The sequence below is a fragment of the Myripristis murdjan genome, chromosome 13 (genome assembly GCF_902150065.1).
Source record: "Myripristis murdjan chromosome 13, fMyrMur1.1, whole genome shotgun sequence".
NCBI lineage: Eukaryota > Metazoa > Chordata > Actinopteri > Holocentriformes > Holocentridae > Myripristis > Myripristis murdjan.
The window spans coordinates 40,294,900-40,313,309 of record NC_043992.1 but is presented as its reverse complement, the minus strand read 5'-3'; the positions used below and the strand labels follow the sequence as shown (position 1 = coordinate 40,313,309).

The window sequence follows — 18,410 nt, the reverse complement described above, 5'->3', positions numbered from 1 at the left end:
GTGTGTGTTTGTGTGAGTGAGTGAGTGAGTGAGTGAGTGAGTGTGTGTGCCTGCATTTTGGTGTGATCATGCAGCAGCTGCCAGTAGTCCTGTCGGTCACACACTAGGACTTCCGCGGCCTTTCAAAATAAAAGCCCAAAACTCTTTCAAAATAAAAGCACCGAAACATACCCTTAAAAATGGCACAAACTGACGAATTGTCTACGTTTCGACACGCGCGCCGTCCCCGACATGCATGGGGGGGGCGAGGGCCCGTCCAACGCTGCTTGCAGCTTTAATTTCTTTTTTCTTTTTTCTTTTTTCTTTTTTCTTTTTTTAAACTGTGGATGCAATAATAGGATGAAGACTGCTTATTCCAAACGGATTATAGTTTTATTATTTATATCAGATAACCCACCTTATAGAACAGCAGGAAAAAGATTTTTTTTCAGAGGTTCCCAAACAATTTCATAACAAAAACGCCCTTTCTGATAACGATTTGATACGCTGAGTAATGCCATCTGAGACGATTTTTTTTTTTTTTTTTTTTTTTTTTTTTTTTAAATCTATTTTATACAGGATTTCGAAAGTGTCTGTGTGTATGTGGGTGTGTGTCGGGGTAAGGTCTGAGGAACCTTTGACCCAAACATCCGTTCATGCATGTTTTCCATTGTGATCACTCCAGGGACGGTTTTTGCTATGGGCAATGTGGGCAACCGCCCAGGGCGCAATCTACTTGGGGGCGCAGGAGCGCCCTGCAAAAAAAAAAAAAAAAAAAAAAAAAAAAAAAGGGAAAAGAAAAGAAAAGTGCGTCCTCAAAAAAAAAAAAAAAAGGGAAAAGAAAAGAAAAGTGCGTCCTCAAAAAAAAAAAAATTGCCAGTTTACTAGATTACCATATTGACCCGCATAAAAGACGACCCTGATTTTAAGACGACCCCTCTTTTTCCAAGACCCTTTTTTGGAAAAAATAGGCTAGCCTACTTTTGAAATGGACAAAATCTTGTTTGAATAAAAAAGCCACTGGCCTGCATCAGGCGCGCCGGCCGTGGCACCGGCCGGTACCGCGCCCACCCGGTCAGGTCTGCCGGATCTGACAGGTGAGCGGCCGGCATGCCTGGTGCCGCGACCGACTCGCGCCGCGGTAAGAGTAGTAACATGGAAGGGCGCAAGCCAGTAATTTCGCCTAGGGCGGCAACATAGGCAGAACCGCCACTGGATCACTCCTATAGGAAGCGTAATGACAGTAAAATTAAACTGTGCTTTAATTCATTCACCCTGGGGACCGCATGGAGCACAAGAAGGACCCCTAGTGGATCACTAGGCCCCACATTGGGAGGTAATGTAACGTGATTTAAATGTACTGTAATTGCAGATAATTGGGTGCTAGTGAGCAGACGCTCCAACCACCACCCACCCACCAGCACTGAACTGCTGTGAACTATTTACACAAACCCCATGCAGAGCTCAGCCTGAGAGTAAGACAACCTCCCCAGATCCACTCCACGTTTTTATCTGCGCCCTTACTAGGCGCCGTATTGCTGATGGGGGAGAATTAGATGAAATACCAAGAAACGACATGCAATAAAGGCGGGAGTGTAACGGGGAAAACATTGGTGAGTGTTAACCGACCGGGGAAATGTAAGAAGGGACGCGATTCCTTTCCCTGCCGCTGCCGCTGCGTGTGAGGAGCCTCCATACCTTCGCCGGAGGATGCTGCGTCTGTGAACCATTGTACCCGAGCATAATCCATGCAGTGTCTTGGATCGCATCTCCCGGTGATATTTTCAGGGATATAAGGTGATATGCGCATAGGTTATCAAGGCTCAGGAACGCGGTAAAGGCGTTTTGAAGGTTCCCAGTGTCTGTGAATCCGGACTATTTTGCGCGCAGTCTTGTTCAGTCGCGTCATCGCCGACTTCTGTTAGACGCAAAGAGAAAAAAGAAAGGACTTGATAGTCTCCTGACTCTTAAATTATTCAGGTATACCGCTTCTTCGCGCTCAACATATGCTCGACTCTTTGTCTTACATCCTCCGTGCATGATCTTAAAACAAGATCCCCTAAGTGGTGGTGACACGGATGAAAGCCGATGGCCAAGCTCCCCCAATTTCCTCAGAAGGGGGATGCAACCTAAAATAACCCCGGTGCCAAATGGTAAGTCACAGTTAATTTATGGCTATGAATATGAGCAATGGCTCAAAATGTGAACATTCTTGAGGTTTTTGCAATTTATTTCTCTCTTCTCTAATGCACATAGCCCGTGCGGGTGTGTGCCGACCTAACCTGGTTGCTTATACCTGCAGCTTTTTGCACATCGCAAGGCGAGGGAGCCCTGAATTTGTGACACGGCTTCTCTGGAGACAGTGTCCGTCCCTGTCCCCTCTCTCGGAGCCCGGACATCGACGACTTTAATGGCTTTTGTGTTCAGGAGATGGAGGGTCTTACTGGTGCTGAACGTGCTCGCCGTGGCCGGTTTCATGACTTTCTGGGCCAAGTGCAATACACGTAGCGTCCCGGCCGTCGGTCAGGAGGCTACGGCTGATGGGAAGAGGCCCCGGGGCAACGGGACGGCGCAGCAGGGCGCCGGCATTAGTCATGAGGTGCTGCTCAAGAGACTCGGCTCTCTGGAGGACGTGGTGTACAGGCAATTAAATGGTAAAAAAAAAAAAACTTAACCCAAAAACCTGTGAACCTACAAACATCCCCAACCCATCTGCAGAGACGCTAAGGTCATTGTAGGTGCCCCTGGTATTAGACATTAAAGGAGCTTCTCAAAATCTTGTCTTTACACACACACACACACACACACACACACACACACACACACACACACACAAAGAGGTTGGCTCATTTCATTTGTTTTTCGGCTGGGCTAGTCTCATCTCTTATTTACCAGAGTCTCTTAGTTTATTTTCTTACAGCAAGAAATTCTCAAATAATGTTAAGACCTGAGTTTACATGATTATAAATAAGCACAAAAGCACATGCAGTTTTTTTTTTTTTATTTACAAGCTATTTATTTATTTATATATTATTTTATTTAAATTAGGTACAGCAATAGTGAGCTTATAAAGTTAACCTTTGTTGCTTTGAAAATGTAATGGTACCAATTTGAAAACTGGCCATTTTTAGGGCAGACCCGGGGCAAAGTTTTCCCACCATGCACAATAATGTTAACTGACTATGTTGGAGATTGGTAATAAGTTAACCAGGCACTGCCTAGTTAACTTAGCTTGCATCGGAGTCACTAATAAAAGCTATATAATCAACAAACTCTTAGGTGCCTTTGTTTGGTAGTTTATTTTCTCACAGCAAGAGCTTCTCTAATAATGGTAGGGCTTGAGTTTACCAGAAAAACGTGATTGATTGTGAAAACTTGATTGTGCAAATTGGAAAACTGGCCATTTTTAGGGCAGATCTGGGGCAAAGTTTTCTCGCCATTAGCAACAATGTTAACTGACTGTTTAATGTAGGCTAACATACAGTAAGAAAAGCTATTACAGCGATATTTTAAAATACCTATTTAATTGTTTGAAAGATGCATTGCAATAAATAGGCAATATTTTAAAAAAAAATCATATTTCTGCTTCATTAAATTTTATACAACGACAGAATGTTTTAAGTTAAATTAATTTTATTTTTGTACAAATTTGACCTTTGCTTTCCAGAATCATATTTATTCGCAAGTTTGTCCTCCTAAGAGGCAAAACAGAAAGAAGCTCAGAAATTTGAAAACTTTGAACAATTTATTTATTTACACTCTTCCTTGACTTTAGATGACTTAAGATTAAAGTTCTAAAGAAAAAATAGTTTTTACTTATCCCTAAAACTTTGTCAATCTAGAGCTATTCTGGTACTGAACTGATCCATGTGTCTTGGTGCTCCAGTGAGGTCAGAGGTCAGGGTTGGTTCGAGCAACACGCTGGAGCTGGCAGGCATTCAGTGCCTCGCTCAAGGACACTTGAGCAGGGTGGATGTTTGTCAGCAGTGGTGCATGAACCACCGGGTTGAAGGATGGTCCCTTTAGCCAACAGGCTGCCCTGCTGTCCCCAAATAATCCCAAATAAACTAAGATGAATGTAATGATGGTTATCCCTCACTTTGAAATGAACAGTGAACAAATGAAAGGCCACTGTGCAGCCTCACTGCCCGGCTCACAACCTGGAGAGTGAAAGATTTCTGCCTTTTATCATTAATTAGACAGCTCCATGTTGAATCTTGATGCCTTTTTTTTCCTTGCTGGAATTTTGCAGCCTCAATATAGGATCAGCAGGCGAGTAAGACTGGGAACCCCAGGGCTGAGCATATTTGTTACATCTCTATTTTTATACTGTAACCCCGTACTGAAGGCACAATCTGTGCCAACACTTTGTCATAATGTCACATCAAATCATAAGCTCACCTCTCTCAACAGCGAATGACTACCTTCGCTCACATGGGGTTGGAGTTGGATCTCTGATAGGATTTTGTGTGTGGGGGTAACACCTGTAAGCCTTAGACAGGATTATTGAAAGAGGAGTGACTCAGCCACACCAGGGGATACTGACATGTAATCTTCTCGTTTGCCTTGCTCAGGTCTTTCTAAATCTCTCGGCCTCATTGAGGGCTTTGGGGGTCGAGGTAAAGGTGGCCTCCCTGCCACCCTATCACCAGCTGAGGAGAGTGATGCAAAATACCTGAGGGAGAAGTATGGATATAATGCCTACCTCAGTGACAAAATCTCTCTGGATCGGACCATCCCGGACCACCGTCCCAGCAAGTGAGCACAGAGATTTGATTTAGCCAAAGCTGTCAAAAAACGGGACAAACTTGTTCTCTGTGCAGATTTCATAACCCTGCACTTTAAAATGAGCATGTTTTATTTTTAAGAGCACTAATAAAATGTTTGGCTTCATGACCCTTCTGCTGGTATCAGGAACAAATTCCAGTGTGCTTTGAAGTGTTTGTACCTAATGCACTGCACCCGTCCCTTTTAATTTCTCTTCCTCTCTCTCTCTCTCTGTCTGTGCCTCTTAATCTGTTGTTGGATTTGTGATGAAGCTGCACTATCAGTGTGTCCATCGATATGCATGTATGCATGGGCAGATAAATCTAAACACACACACACAGGTGGTGCTTGTATCAGCAGGTGTGAACTGCATGCTTCTGATTGCATTTGCGTATCATCAGTGTATATGCATGTGCATCCAGGGGTGCATGCTCCCATACTCCCAAATAGCCTTGTGTTGTATCTGTCTGCGAGCTTTCCATAGAAATGTTCATTCACAAAGTGTCTGTCTCTGCTCCTGAACCCCAGTTAAATGAGCAACAGCCCCCGTTTGAAAGTCGGGGATGATGAGAAAGCCTTCAGCCAATCTCTGCCACCAGTTGCGTAGCTTCCATGGTCGGGACTACTACTGCTAATGCAGTAATAGAATTAGCAGTAGTAGTAGCACTTGAAGTAGTAGTAGTTGTGGCAGTATATGTAGTAGTAATTATAGCCTTTTAGTATCAGTAACAGTACCAGTATCAGTTTTTTAAAGATTATTTTTTTGGCGTGTCTGCTTTATTTGACAGTCACAGTAGAAAGAGGCAGTAAGGGCAGAGAGACAGAGGGGATGGCACGCAGCAAATGGCCTGAGGTCAGATTCAAACCCAGTGTGCTGCGAACAGGACTCAGCCGGAACACGTGGTGTGCGCTCTTATCTGGTGACTGGGCTGCCCCCTGTCAGTGGACTTTTAAAGACACAGCGATCATCCTGGTGCCAGGAGTGCCAGCAACCATCATTTCATTGTGGATTCACTGAGATGGAGACACTTGAAAACAAAAATGTAAATGACAGTCGCTCAGCAGTGTAGAGGAAGTTTTTAGGCAACACTTTCCACAATGTGCTACTGTTTGGTGCAGTTTGGTTTTAACACTGGCCAGGACATTTTTTATTATGTTGGTATCCCTCATATCTTTCCTTCTCCAGCGCTCTTTAAAAAAATAAAAAATAGTGCACTTTTTGCAGAAAACATGCAAACCTGGCAACTCTGCAAGTCTGTATAGACTTTATGCCAGCTGCTTATAACCTGATGTGGAGTTAAAATGACAATATTATTTGACATAGTTAAAAAAAATATGTGTAGGGGCAATTCATTAGTCCCTTGACACAATCCTGTGCCCTCAACCGGAGGGTCAGGACGGCCCAGGGGGATCACTCAGTCATTTAGGGAGTTCTGATATGATTAAGAATGTGAAAAAATATATTTCCAATACACAGCTCTATTGTAATCATACTTAACATACTTAACTTAAGTTCACCATTATTCATTGTTAAGCCTGTAACGGATACATAGGCATGTTTGTTTTGGGGCTGTCACAAGGTTGAGGATAATTGTGCCATCTGACTTCACCGGCTGTTGTGAATACATAGGGTTCATACTGATAATGTAGGCTGCCTTTATTCTATTATGGAAGATAATAAGATACGAAGACCACCTTTTTTTTTAATGTGACAAGGAAAGGAGATAAGGAAAGGAAGGAAGTCACTCTCCACCAGTGTAACTGCACAGAGAGATGCAGCCAAAGCCTTGATGCACCTCTCTCCCCTTCATTAGAGCTGTAGCCCATTTAAACAAAGGCTGCAGTAAAAATAGGCCTCCTATCTGCAGTAGACAGACTGTGAATAGGCCAATATGGAAAAAAAAGGAAAAGGAAAGGAAAACCCATGTGATTATAGTTGAACAGGAGAAGGCACGTGATTCGTCTTTTAGCCTCTGTGAACAAGATGTCAGCAGCTCTGTGGAGGCAGCTTGGTCTTTCACAGCGATGATTGAGGAAGAGAGGAGCGCGCAAATCCCAGGATGCAAGTCTCACAGCAAGGCATTAGAATAACCTCACATAGAAAAGGTTTCATTTGGCTTTCAGATAAGATAGTCACACTGTGGCGTAACATACTGCGTGTCTGTCTGTCTGTCTGTCCAGATGCAGGAAGGTCAGCTACCCGAGAGACCTCCCCCAGATCTCCCTCATCTTCATCTTCGTCAACGAGGCTCTGTCAGTGATCCTCCGCTCAGTGCACTCAGCTGTCAATCACACACCAGCTCACCTGCTCAAAGAGATCATCCTGGTGGACGACAACAGCGATGACGGTCAGTAGACTTTTATTCCCAAAGCGCCCGTGTCTTTTTCCCCAAATGACTGGGATCTGCTGTATCTCAAGTCCCGCATTTCCTGTCAAGAGGAGGAAAAAAGCTACAGGTAGAAAAAAAACAGAGTATCATACATTCAATATGCACACTGCAAAAAAATCGAATCATTCAGTCTCATATTCAGTGTTAACCCTTTCACACATAGCGGTCACTACAGTGGACAGCTGTTTAAAAGTCATTTTCTCCTAAATGCAGTGGTTTCTATGGTAGAATTGCACATCAGCTGATAGAGTGCTCTCTGCTGCTCCCCTACATTGAGGTTCATGCAGAGACTGCCAGCTCTTGTTGCTGATAACATATTAATACTAGTAGAATGACATGGTAGGACCAGTCCTGTATTCTGAAAGAAGTATGGAGACTCACAGAGATATTCATGCCCGAAGAAGAGTAAAAACACATAAGAAAAAAATCTGGACTCAGGCTTTCATAATTCATGCATGAAAGGGTTAAAATCTTATTTTTCGTATAAGTAAAAAAAAAAAAAAAATATATATATATATATATATGTACCAGGGGGTGAGACTGTCCCACTTGTTTCCAATGCAGTTTTTCCTCATTTCAGGAATTTTTCTGGGAACAAGTATAAATATGTTGAAACAAGGCAGAATATCCGATATAAAAATGTCACTTTTTTTTACTCTTCGTGGAGTTGACCTCATGTGTGCGTGTTAGTTTTTGCACTGTGAGCTTAAACACACTCATACCATTATACGCTGATACATTAATATGTTGATTTGGACCAGGGGTCACCAACCCAGTCCTCCAGGGCCCCCTGTCCTGCAGGTTTTGGTTCCAGCTCTGCTCTTTCACACCTGACCCAATTAAAGCTCACGCATCTTCCTGCACGCCCTGTTCAGGTAGATCTGCTTCAACCAATCAGCAACAAGCCCTGGTTTAGACAGATATTAGGCAGATATTAGTCTTTAAATAAACATTATGGCCCAGTCTGTGTTGCCTGTGCTGATTTGACAGATATTACTTCAGTCAGCCTCAGAGGTAACGGTCTGTGAAACTTGCCTCACTCTGCCTTACAAAGCCGCTAACCAGCATATGAAATTTGTTAAAATGGGTTTCAGGGGAGACTTTTTAATGTCCTGCGATAATCTAAATGCATCAGAGGCTTCTCCATCCTGCAAAGAATGACATTCAGACAGAGAAACACACACACACACACACACAAAACAAAAAACACTAAATCCTTGTAATGTGTTTCATCCTTTGAGATTTGGCATATAGATGGTAGAATTTAAACATGTAGCATGAAATAATGGCTCAAAATAACAGTTATAGGCAGGTAGTGCAGACATGCATGCACGCACACACACACACACACACACACACACACACACACACACACACACACAAATAATTTAGAGCCTCCTCAGATTGCAGCTGCAGAACGTACTGTCCCCTGTCACCAATAGAGTTTACAATCAACACTCCATATTGTGCTCTGAGCATACAGCCGAGTGCCTATATTGACTTCCCTTTATGATGTACATTATGTGTTTCCTTGTTTATTATTCTTCATTTTGTGCACATGTGACACACCCTTTTGCACGAGCAACACCCAAACTCTTTAACCCTTTATAGGGCACTCATTGAAATACTGTGAAATTCAAAAAAAAAAACAACAACCCTAGACTGTTATTAGTGAACATGACAGGACTTTATTACTTTTATAACATTTTTCTAAAATTTTCATTTTGTAATAGAAAATCAAAGCCATTGAGATTGGTCAAATGCCACAATCATGTGACCTGGGATGTAGAGCGATCCTTGCTGATTGGCTGGGTGAAGACCAAATGATTATTGAACTGACTGAGACAGGGGATGGGCCTGATATGTAAAATTTCTGAAATTACCAAAAATAGTCACTTGCCCTATAAAGGCTTAATCTCTTATAAGCATGTAAAAAACAACACTTGCAAACACTTCAAAGCAATTTCATACAAGAAATTCGAGCTCCGGCGTGTGCGACACAGACAGCGTCAGCCAACACAAAAGCATACGTTAAGGCTTGCTGCGGGGAACACAGGGAAAGATGGCGCCCTGAAATGTCCACTGGCAGGACGGCGGCGTCGAATGCGTAACGGGGCTCCATCAGGGTGACAAGGTGACGGGCGTCTCCTCGACAGAAGCCGCGTCCACCGGTATTGAGGCTCGGTGTTTGGTCGGGTGACTAATGGGTCCAGCTTTTGCGGGGCGGACAGGCGGAGAGGCAGAGTGCCACAATAGGATGTCACTGGAGAGATGTCCCCGTCTTATTTATGGGGCTGCGCTGCCAGGCTGGGCCCTGTAAGACGAAGACAGGAAGAGCGGAGGGGAGTGGACTGCAAGGAGGGATGAGGGCGGATGGGATGAAATGAATGAGGAGGGAGAGAGGAAGAGGCGTATGTTGTGGAGGGGAAAGTAGCTTGAAGGGAGAGTCGGAGCAGAGGAGGTGAAAATAGGTAGTGTGAAAGAGAGAGAAAGATGCACACAGAGCGAGGAGATCAAGCCAGGCTATTAGAGGAAGTGGCAGACGAAGTGAGAGAGAGAGAGAGAGAGAGAGAGGGTGGGAAAGAGTGAGGGGCCTCAAGAAAAATAGGGTCGGACAGAGAGAAGGAGAGCGAGTGTAATGCATATGGAAAGGAGGGAGGGAGGAACGCAATAGAACGGAAGAGTAAAACAGATGCGATGAGGAAATGGGACGCGAGAGACGGTACGAGAGGAAGAGGAGGAGAGACCTCATGCGTGGAGGCAGAAACAGCCGGGGCATGAAAAAGTGGCTGAGGATGGCCAGAAATGCAAGGAGAGAGAGAGAGGGAGAGAGAGAGAGAGGGAGAGGAGGGTAAAAGGAGGGAGAGACAGTTCAATCCCCCCCATGCTCTTGGCTCTGCTGGATGGCTGAGAGCCAGCTATCTATCACAGAGGGAGGAAACTGCAGCAGGGGAGAAGGCGAGGCATGCAAACAAATAACACTCACCATTCTCTCTCCGCCTGCATACGTCGCCCGGCTCGGCTTTTTTGGCCTCGCGTGACGGTTTGGACAAAACTCACACGTGTGTATGCGTGTGTGTGCGTGTGTGTGTGAGAAACCGAGACAAAGAGCATCAGAAATGTGTTTATTTGTCTGTGATGATCATCAAGAATATAGAGAGACAGAAAAACAGAGAGCATTACAAATATGTGCAAGTGTGTGTGTGTAGGCGTGTGTGTGTGTGTGTGTGTGTGTGTGTGTGTGATGCAAAGGAAGAGGGGCTGTGACTGTTTGGCTCCGGAGGGAAAAGGCTGATCACTTGAGTGAGAGATCAAAGGTGCAGCGGCTGCCACCACTCAGGAAGCCGCAGACTCCCTGTGGTGGTTTTTGCCGTCTGCTGGAAGGCGATACAGAGCCGCAGGGACGCGAGAGAACACGCTTACGTCGCATCCTCCTGCCGCTGTGTGTGTTTGAGTCTTGAATATGACACAAAACTGGCCAATGTGACGAGGCCTTTTGGTTTGGTTGTGTTTTTGTTCCTCTGAGTGCGAATAATCAGACGACGGGATTCTTTATTGATCGCTGAGGAGCTGTTCTGTTTCCTCTTGTCTGGGTCAGGGTCAGGGTCAGCCAAAGAACAACAAACCCAGCGCTGGCAGGGGCTCAAAGCCTTTCTTGTGGCTTAATGCTTCGTCCTTAAGTTGAAGAGCAGACTCTCGAACCACGAGCAGGGTTCATAGGGTCAGACAAACTCCGGAAATTTGAAAATGCAATTTCCAGGTCCTGGGAAAAGTTATGAAAAAAAAAACAATTGCAAAGCCGTGGAAACTGACCAACACAGTGTTCGCTCAGTTTAAAACTGATTCACCAGTTCAGCGTGTTGTGGCCCTTGAGGATTCCTGTGATGTGTGTTCATGCATCAGTTTGTCTCAGTGTGGTAAAGAAAGCTGAACATACTTTACTTCACCTCTGCGAGCCAGTGGTATCCACAGACTGACTGCTCTGTTGTTTCAGCTTGGACTGGACTTACAAAGTGAAAAACTCTGTCCAGGTTTATGTGAGTCTCTCGTTTGTTTTACAGAGGCTTATATACAGTATTTGACTGACTTTCACCACATAGCGCCCATGGTGCTAAAACAAACATTTTCAGGGGCAAATCTAAAAAATGCATTTTATGGAAAAGTCATGGAAAGGTCAGTGAAAACCTCTGGCAAATACAGCGGTGGAAAAAAGTTTTCGGACACCCTTAAAATTTTACACAATCTCAAATATTATCATGAAATATTTGTGGAAAAATCTTTTTGGTGTTTCAAAAGGTGTGGCTGCATTAGACAGATACAAACAAATACAAATTATATTTTTTTGTTTATTGTTTCCAAGAAAAACGAACCAAACTAAATAGTTGACAGTGTAATCTTTATCTTCAGGCGTGTTTCCTGCGTTAGGTTCCTTGTTTTAGCCATTTTTGTGTCTGAAGAACTTTCAGATGTGCTGCTTTATATAGACACCAAGCTTGGCAACCAAAATTGGGTCTTTTAAGAAAAAGAACGACCTTCGTCACTGGTACCAAAATGACCCAATACTCCAAATTTCTTATGTATTTTTATGGAACCAATCAATTTTAAGTTTTTCATGGCTTTTTTAGGATTTGTTTAGTATTTTGGCTGTGACTGGACTAAAAGAAATTGCACCTGAAGACCTAAGAGTGATTTGTTAATGCAATATTTCACAAATGCAGGGGCTGTCCCAAAACTTTTTTCCACCACTGTAGGTGTCTGAATCACTACAAGACCAAAACCCTGCTGCTGTTTTCATTCCATGTGTTTTTGTCTCTTGTGGCCCAGAGCAACTCAAAGGACCACTGGAGGAATACGTGAACAAGCGCTACCCCGGCCTGGTGAAGATCGTCAGGAACCAGAAGAGAGAGGGGCTGATCCGCGCCAGAATCGAGGGCTGGAAGGTGGCCAGTGCCGAAGTGACCGGCTTTTTTGATGCCCATGTGGAGTTCACTCCTTCCTGGTGAGTCGGTTCGGCCTTTGTATAGACTTGAAAACCTCAAGGTAGAACTGTTGGGATGCTAGGGAGACAAATCATTCACTGAGGGAGAAACAGCACAGAATCAGCACCATAGGATTTGCTTCAGGCTCTGTTTGGCTGTGATGAATAGTGTGAATCTTTAGGCTAACAGAGGTTCAGTTCCTTTGGTGGCAGTTCAGTTTAAAAATGATGTTTTTTTGTTTTTGGAACGATTCAGTCTGGTCCAGTTTTGTGAACCATGATGCAGGCCCACCTTGTTGTCATGTGGTAAAGATGATGATGAGACGATGAATGCCTCTCAGTTCTCAAAAGAGTATAACTAACAAAAGACAACTCCTTAACCCCATCATAACCAAAAAAAAAAAAAAAAAAAAAATTGGAGCATTTTGTTTCACATGTGTTTTTGTGTTTTTGATAACAAAACATTAGAGACAGGCAGTGTAAATTGTTGCATTAATTCTATGAGTTATTAGTCTTGGCATAAACCTGAGGGCTTTAATCTTTCCTCAGTATTTCTGTAATAAACTTAGTGGTCTGGCCTCTCATTTGAAATTTTTTAAAGAATGGTGAATGATTTGATTCAAAGCATTTCATTTGAATCAGGTCAAAGTCAGAACAATTCATTCTATTTTTTTTTAGCAGATCAATTCACTTGAATCTGCAAAAATTAATAACTGATGCATTGATGTAATGAATAAATCATTGCATCCCTAGTTATGGCACAAATGAAGAATTTCATTTCAAAATGAGATATTCACTATTTGAAAAGAGAAGATAACAGCTTCATTTACCAAATGGTGTCTTGCATGAAAGTGAATCACATTTTGTGTTATTAATAGAAGTTCTGAGTCATCATAAATCCTCTTTGCCTTGTCAGTTTTTTTTTCATATAAATAAAATTATCTAAGGCAGCAAAACTTTTCCAAAATGCGTAAAATTTTGCAGGCATAACCCATTGAAGTGCAATAGAACAACCGCAGCATTATTACAGCACTTTCTTTCAAAGCTGCCGCTAAGTGTGAGTCACCTCAGTGCTTTACAGAGTCCATGAAGGAGAGCACAAAGCAACAGCAAAGAGCCTAAAATGAACGCACCAAACACTATCCTGTGCCTGGAAAAAATAAGATAAGAGTAAGTAGAGCTGTGTGATATGACAGTAGATATCGTGCAACAGTAGAAAGTCATCAGTCGTCAGTCATTCAGTGTTGTGCTGTATCAGATCAACTCTGTGGTAATTTATTACGCTAGGTGATATTCTGTAATTTGAACAACGCTTAGTTGTCCTTTGCGCTCCACACATGAGCGTAGGCAACATAAACTTACTGCACAACAAGCACAATAGCACAGTGTAATTTAAATCCTGTGTGGAAGCGTAGCAGTAGCAGTATCTAAAAAAAAAAAAAAAAAAAAAAAAAAAAAAAAAGGGATTTCCCAGTTTGGGATCAATGAAGTAAATCTATCTATCTATGCTGTGGTCAACATGGTGCCATTGTTTGTTCTGAGTGTCACACTTCACCGATCACTAAAACTCTGCACAGCAGCGTCAATTTATTAACTCTACGCAAAACACTCACTCCGAAGCAACGTTTTGATATATTTCTCACTGTGAATTTAGTGAGTCCTTGCAGTCTGTAGAATTTGGGGGGTGAGCTGGCAACATCACAACAGACACGCAAACCTCCTCGGTTCCAACCGGTTGAGGAGACATAAAAATCGGCATCATGTTGTCTTCATCAACCGGCAAAAAACACGGCTGTCGCGCCAAAAAGCCTAGCAGACGTACATGGCCTTGTGTCGTCCTGTGTGCGTGGTGCATGGGTGCAGGAAGCCTCAGCGTTTTGACAGAAAAGTAAATGACCGAGGTAACTGACTGAAGTAGTGCCCCTCCATATGGCACCTTCACGGCACTGTTGTTGCCTGGGAAAAAACTGTGCCAGCATTGGGAAGCATGTACATCATTACACTGCTATTTTAAATACTTTACACTTAGGGCTCTAGTTTCGCAGACCAGGCGAGGCGGGGGCGTAGCGCAGATGCGCTTCGCCAACTGGGTGTGGCCAGGCGGATTTTCCAAGTTTGGCACGCCGGTCTCGGTGGCGCAAGTACTCCGCCGTCCCTCCTACCGGCGGAGGGGAGGAGAGAAGGCATGGAGCGGGTTTGACACAGCCGATTCACATGTAACCAATCAAATGAGCCCCTGTCCTTGCCTTTAAAATGCGCTGCGCGAAGGCGTAATGAAAGTTTACACAGCTGACATGGAGGTCTATTGCCGCAGGCGGAGCGGAGCTCAGGAGACAGGCACGGAGCGGAGACCGGCGAGCAGTGCGGACACGTCACCAAAACCTCACAGGCAGGCTTCCGGAGTGTCAGGCACATGAACGATGCAATAAATACCGAAAAAAACACTATTCAATGCTACGATCACAATCAGCACATACATATATCTCCATATCAACTGTCCCGTCACAGCTGATGTCAGATCAAAGGAGATTGGCACCGTTTATGCTGATTGTGAGGTTTTGGTAATGTGCGCCAGCCAGCCAAACTTCCACTGCGCCAGCTCCGCTCCGCCTTGCGCTGAAAGTAGACGTGGTTTCAGACGGCGAGCTTTTGGCGCACCTCGGCGAAGCCTTTTGGCACGAAACTGTCACTGCGGCAAGCCGAATCTGTCGGCACCTCCCCCCGCTGCGCCGCCACTCCCATCTCGGCGAACCTCCGCCTGCGAAACTTGGACACTGTCCGCCTCTCCCGCTTCGCCGGTCGAAACTAGCTCTGCGCGGGGTTCGCCTCACTGCGCCACCCCGCGCTGCGCCGGGAAACTAGAGCCCTTACACTTAGATTTTGTTTGCTGTTGAATTGAAAATTTGCCCAAAGGTTCCAAATAAAAGGAGAAAAATAATAAAATATGATTAAGTATCTTTTATTTGTCATTTATTTAATTAGAAATGTAATAAGGACTAGGTCTTTTCATGTGATCATTTTAGATAAACATTTTATTCATGTAATTCACTGAAAAGGTGCAATATTGATATATATTGTTATCTGGATATAAAATGACCATATCGGGATATTAGATTTAGGTCATACTGCACAGCCCTGAGAGTAAGAAAAGAGGAGGGTGGGTGGCCCTGTAAGTTAAAGTGTAAAACGTAAGATGTGCAGTTCATGAAATATACAAAAGATGAATAAAATACAACCTCATACTAAAGCCTGTCCCCAGAAGTAAGTTTTGAAGAGTGATTTAAAGGATTTAAAGTGATTTAAAAGCAAACATGTTGTGCAACACCAGGGCCGAGCCAATTCTGGCCAGAATCAAAGAAGATCACAAGAGGATCATCTTGCCCTCCACTGACAACATCAAACATGACACGTTCGAGTTGGAGCGCTACGAGAACTCAGGCCACGGATACAACTGGGAGCTGTGGTGCATGTACATCAACCCGCCCAAGCAGTGGTGGGACGAGGGCGACACCTCCGCACCCATCAGGTATATACGTGTGTGTGTGTGTGTGTGTGTGTGTGTATATACAATACAGGCCAAAAGATGAGAGAATGCCAAGAGTGTGCAAAGCAGTAATCAGAGCAAAGGGTGGCTATTTTGAAGAAACTAGAATATAAAACATGTTTTCAGTTATTTCACCTTTTTTTGTTAAGTTCATAACTCCACATGTGTTCATTCATAGTTTTGATTCCTTCAGTTAGAATCTACAATGTAAATAGTCATGAAAATAAAGAAAATGCATTGAATGAGAAGGTGTGTCCAAACTTTTGGCCTGTACTGTATATATATATATATATATATATATATATATATATATATATATATATAGTACATAGCGTTAAAAAGCTTAATAATTAGTTTGAATAAATAAATAAAATAAATACATTGATATTAAAAAATTAAATCTGGAGGAAAGGGTTGTCACGTGAACACCCTCCCACACTCACAGAGGTAAACAGAGTAAACTTGCAGAAAGTCAGTGTTTCCCATACACAGACCAGTGTGGTGCAACACGTGTGAATTTCCCAGTCTGGGATCAATAAAGTATACCTATCTATTTATCTATCCATCACACAATCAACACCAAGCGCCACAAATTGATTCCGCTTTTTTCCCCCTAACACGATTTTAAAATATAAATATTGTGCCGTTCAATCATCTCTGCATAGCGCTCTGTCTCCCTGTCATTCTCATTCACACACACACACACACACACACACACACACACACACACACACACACACACAGACATGCGCATATATGCCAGTAGTGCGCGGGTACACTTAGGCTGTGTCCGAAATCACTCCCTAACCACTATATAGTGATTACGCCATTTTGTAGGGATGTCCGAATGTTTAGTGATTATTGATGTTCACTATATAGTCCACTGGATGTATCCCACAATCCACTGCAAAATGTAGTGGACATCCGATGGTCACTAATCAGGCAATATATCCCATCATGCATTGAGGAACGGCGCCAAACAACGAGCAAAGTAGTGTCCGAAACGGTCCGCTATTGAGTTCACTACATAGTCCACTACATTGAATTCCCTATATAGGGAGTAGGGAGTAGTGAGTGAGTGAGTGATTTTGGACACAACCTTATGAACGACCCGCACTTGCCCGACGTTTTCAACCAACCCGACTGCAACTCGGACCGGAAGTAGGTTAAAATAATGATCGCCGAAGTCTGCAATGATGAAAATATGGGTCCCTCAAGAAAAAGGTGGGAACCACTGATCTAGCCAATGAGAGGCAGAATAATAAGAGTCACTTCATTGTCATGGTTAACAACAAAGTGAGGTGATAAAGTAACAATCCCCTCTTGTCTGGGTGGGGAATTGAACCCCTGGTCTTCTGCATGGAAGGCGGAGACACTAAGCGCTCTGCCATCAGGGACTTGGGCTCATTGTCCATTCATGTTGATAAATTACGAAAAAGTGTAAAGTCCGATCGGTTTGAATATTGACACGCCGCTTTTTCTGCACAAGACGCACATTTTTCGTATAGGATAATAAAATAATAATAATAATTATAATAAAAAAAGATCCGGGGTTTTTGAAGAAAGTAATGTAATGTGAACATGTGAATTGTTCAATACAGTTTGAACCAGTCTTTTCTATACCGATATAGAAAGCCAGCAACACCATCTCGCTTCATTTATTTCTGTCTCCCCTTACAGGTGAGGTGTGAATATAGTTTCTAACAAGTGAAAAATGATCTGAATAGAGAAGGACCTGCGACGTCCTGAAAAGTGCCTGAACAAAATGTAATCCACGTATGCTCCTGCTAACAAAGGCTGAGAGGGGAGGAGCCACACCATGAACAACTCTGTCAGTCACACACACATCTGCATACCTGAGCAGGTTTTCCAGCTCAGGAACTTCTATTTCCTTCAAACTGGGCGCTGGTGGAAGTGATGCGGCCTCTTATCAAGAGTCTCCAGTGTTTGTTTCTCCAATAACTGTAGTGGCTTCAGCAGGTGGGCGGACTGGCCATCTGGACGTTCTGGAGAATACCGGCCGGCCGGTCTTTTTTTCCTCCCCTTTTTGCTTGTAATCTACTGTTGTTCCATGTCCGGACCGATAGGTGGCAACAATGCGCCGGTAGGCCCTTAGATGCGCAGGCTTACTCGCCACTCAGCCGTGTCAAAGATACTCGTGGTCGTGTGTGCAAGTTGAGATGACTAGAGAGAGACCATCAGGGCCGCCGCTCCCTATACGCAGACTACGCTTTTGGTGGGCTTTTGGTGACTGAGGCAGGGCTCTCAAGTCTCATTGGGAGAAGGGAAGCAAATCTGGGTGGCGCAACCTCTCCAGTGGTTTCACCTGCACCACCAAGAAAAAACATTCCAAAGCTGCACCGGCACCGTACGAGTCCAAAAGGCAGAGCGCACTGACATAGATTGTGTAACAAAGCGAAGAGGTGCCACTTTGCTCTATTTTCACTGGCTAACAGCAGCACACTGGCTTAGCTTGTCTATTCAGAGAAGAGGTACCACTTTGGCTTATTTTTCAATCTGTTATCACAGGCATACTACTGCTCATTCATTGGTAGCTGAATTGTTAGGTCTGTTTGATAAGTAATTTACATTTTTAAAACAAACAATAATTTAACATGTTGTTAAATCATTTGTGTGCATTTTAGTCATTAACATTTTACACTGACATTAAAAACACTCTTTTGGTAGTAAAACAGTAAAGTAATAGAGTAAAAGGTAAGAAACGGAATTCCCAAAACTTTAAGGGAGGGGG

The 18,410-nt window shown here is 43.6% G+C and overlaps 1 protein-coding gene across 1 annotated transcript; it reads left to right on the top strand.

The window, feature by feature from the left end:
* Positions 1-1,685: 1,685 nt before the first annotated feature.
* On the top strand, positions 1,686-17,342 carry LOC115369778 (polypeptide N-acetylgalactosaminyltransferase 17-like). Its single transcript, XM_030066445.1, has 7 exons — positions 1,686-2,132; positions 2,282-2,633; positions 4,554-4,737; positions 6,928-7,094; positions 11,961-12,135; positions 15,443-15,640; positions 17,339-17,342. Exons 2-7 carry the CDS (start codon positions 2,390-2,392, stop codon positions 17,340-17,342), a joined length of 972 nt encoding a protein of 323 aa, XP_029922305.1. The 5' UTR covers positions 1,686-2,132; positions 2,282-2,389.
* Positions 17,343-18,410: the final 1,068 nt, after the last annotated feature.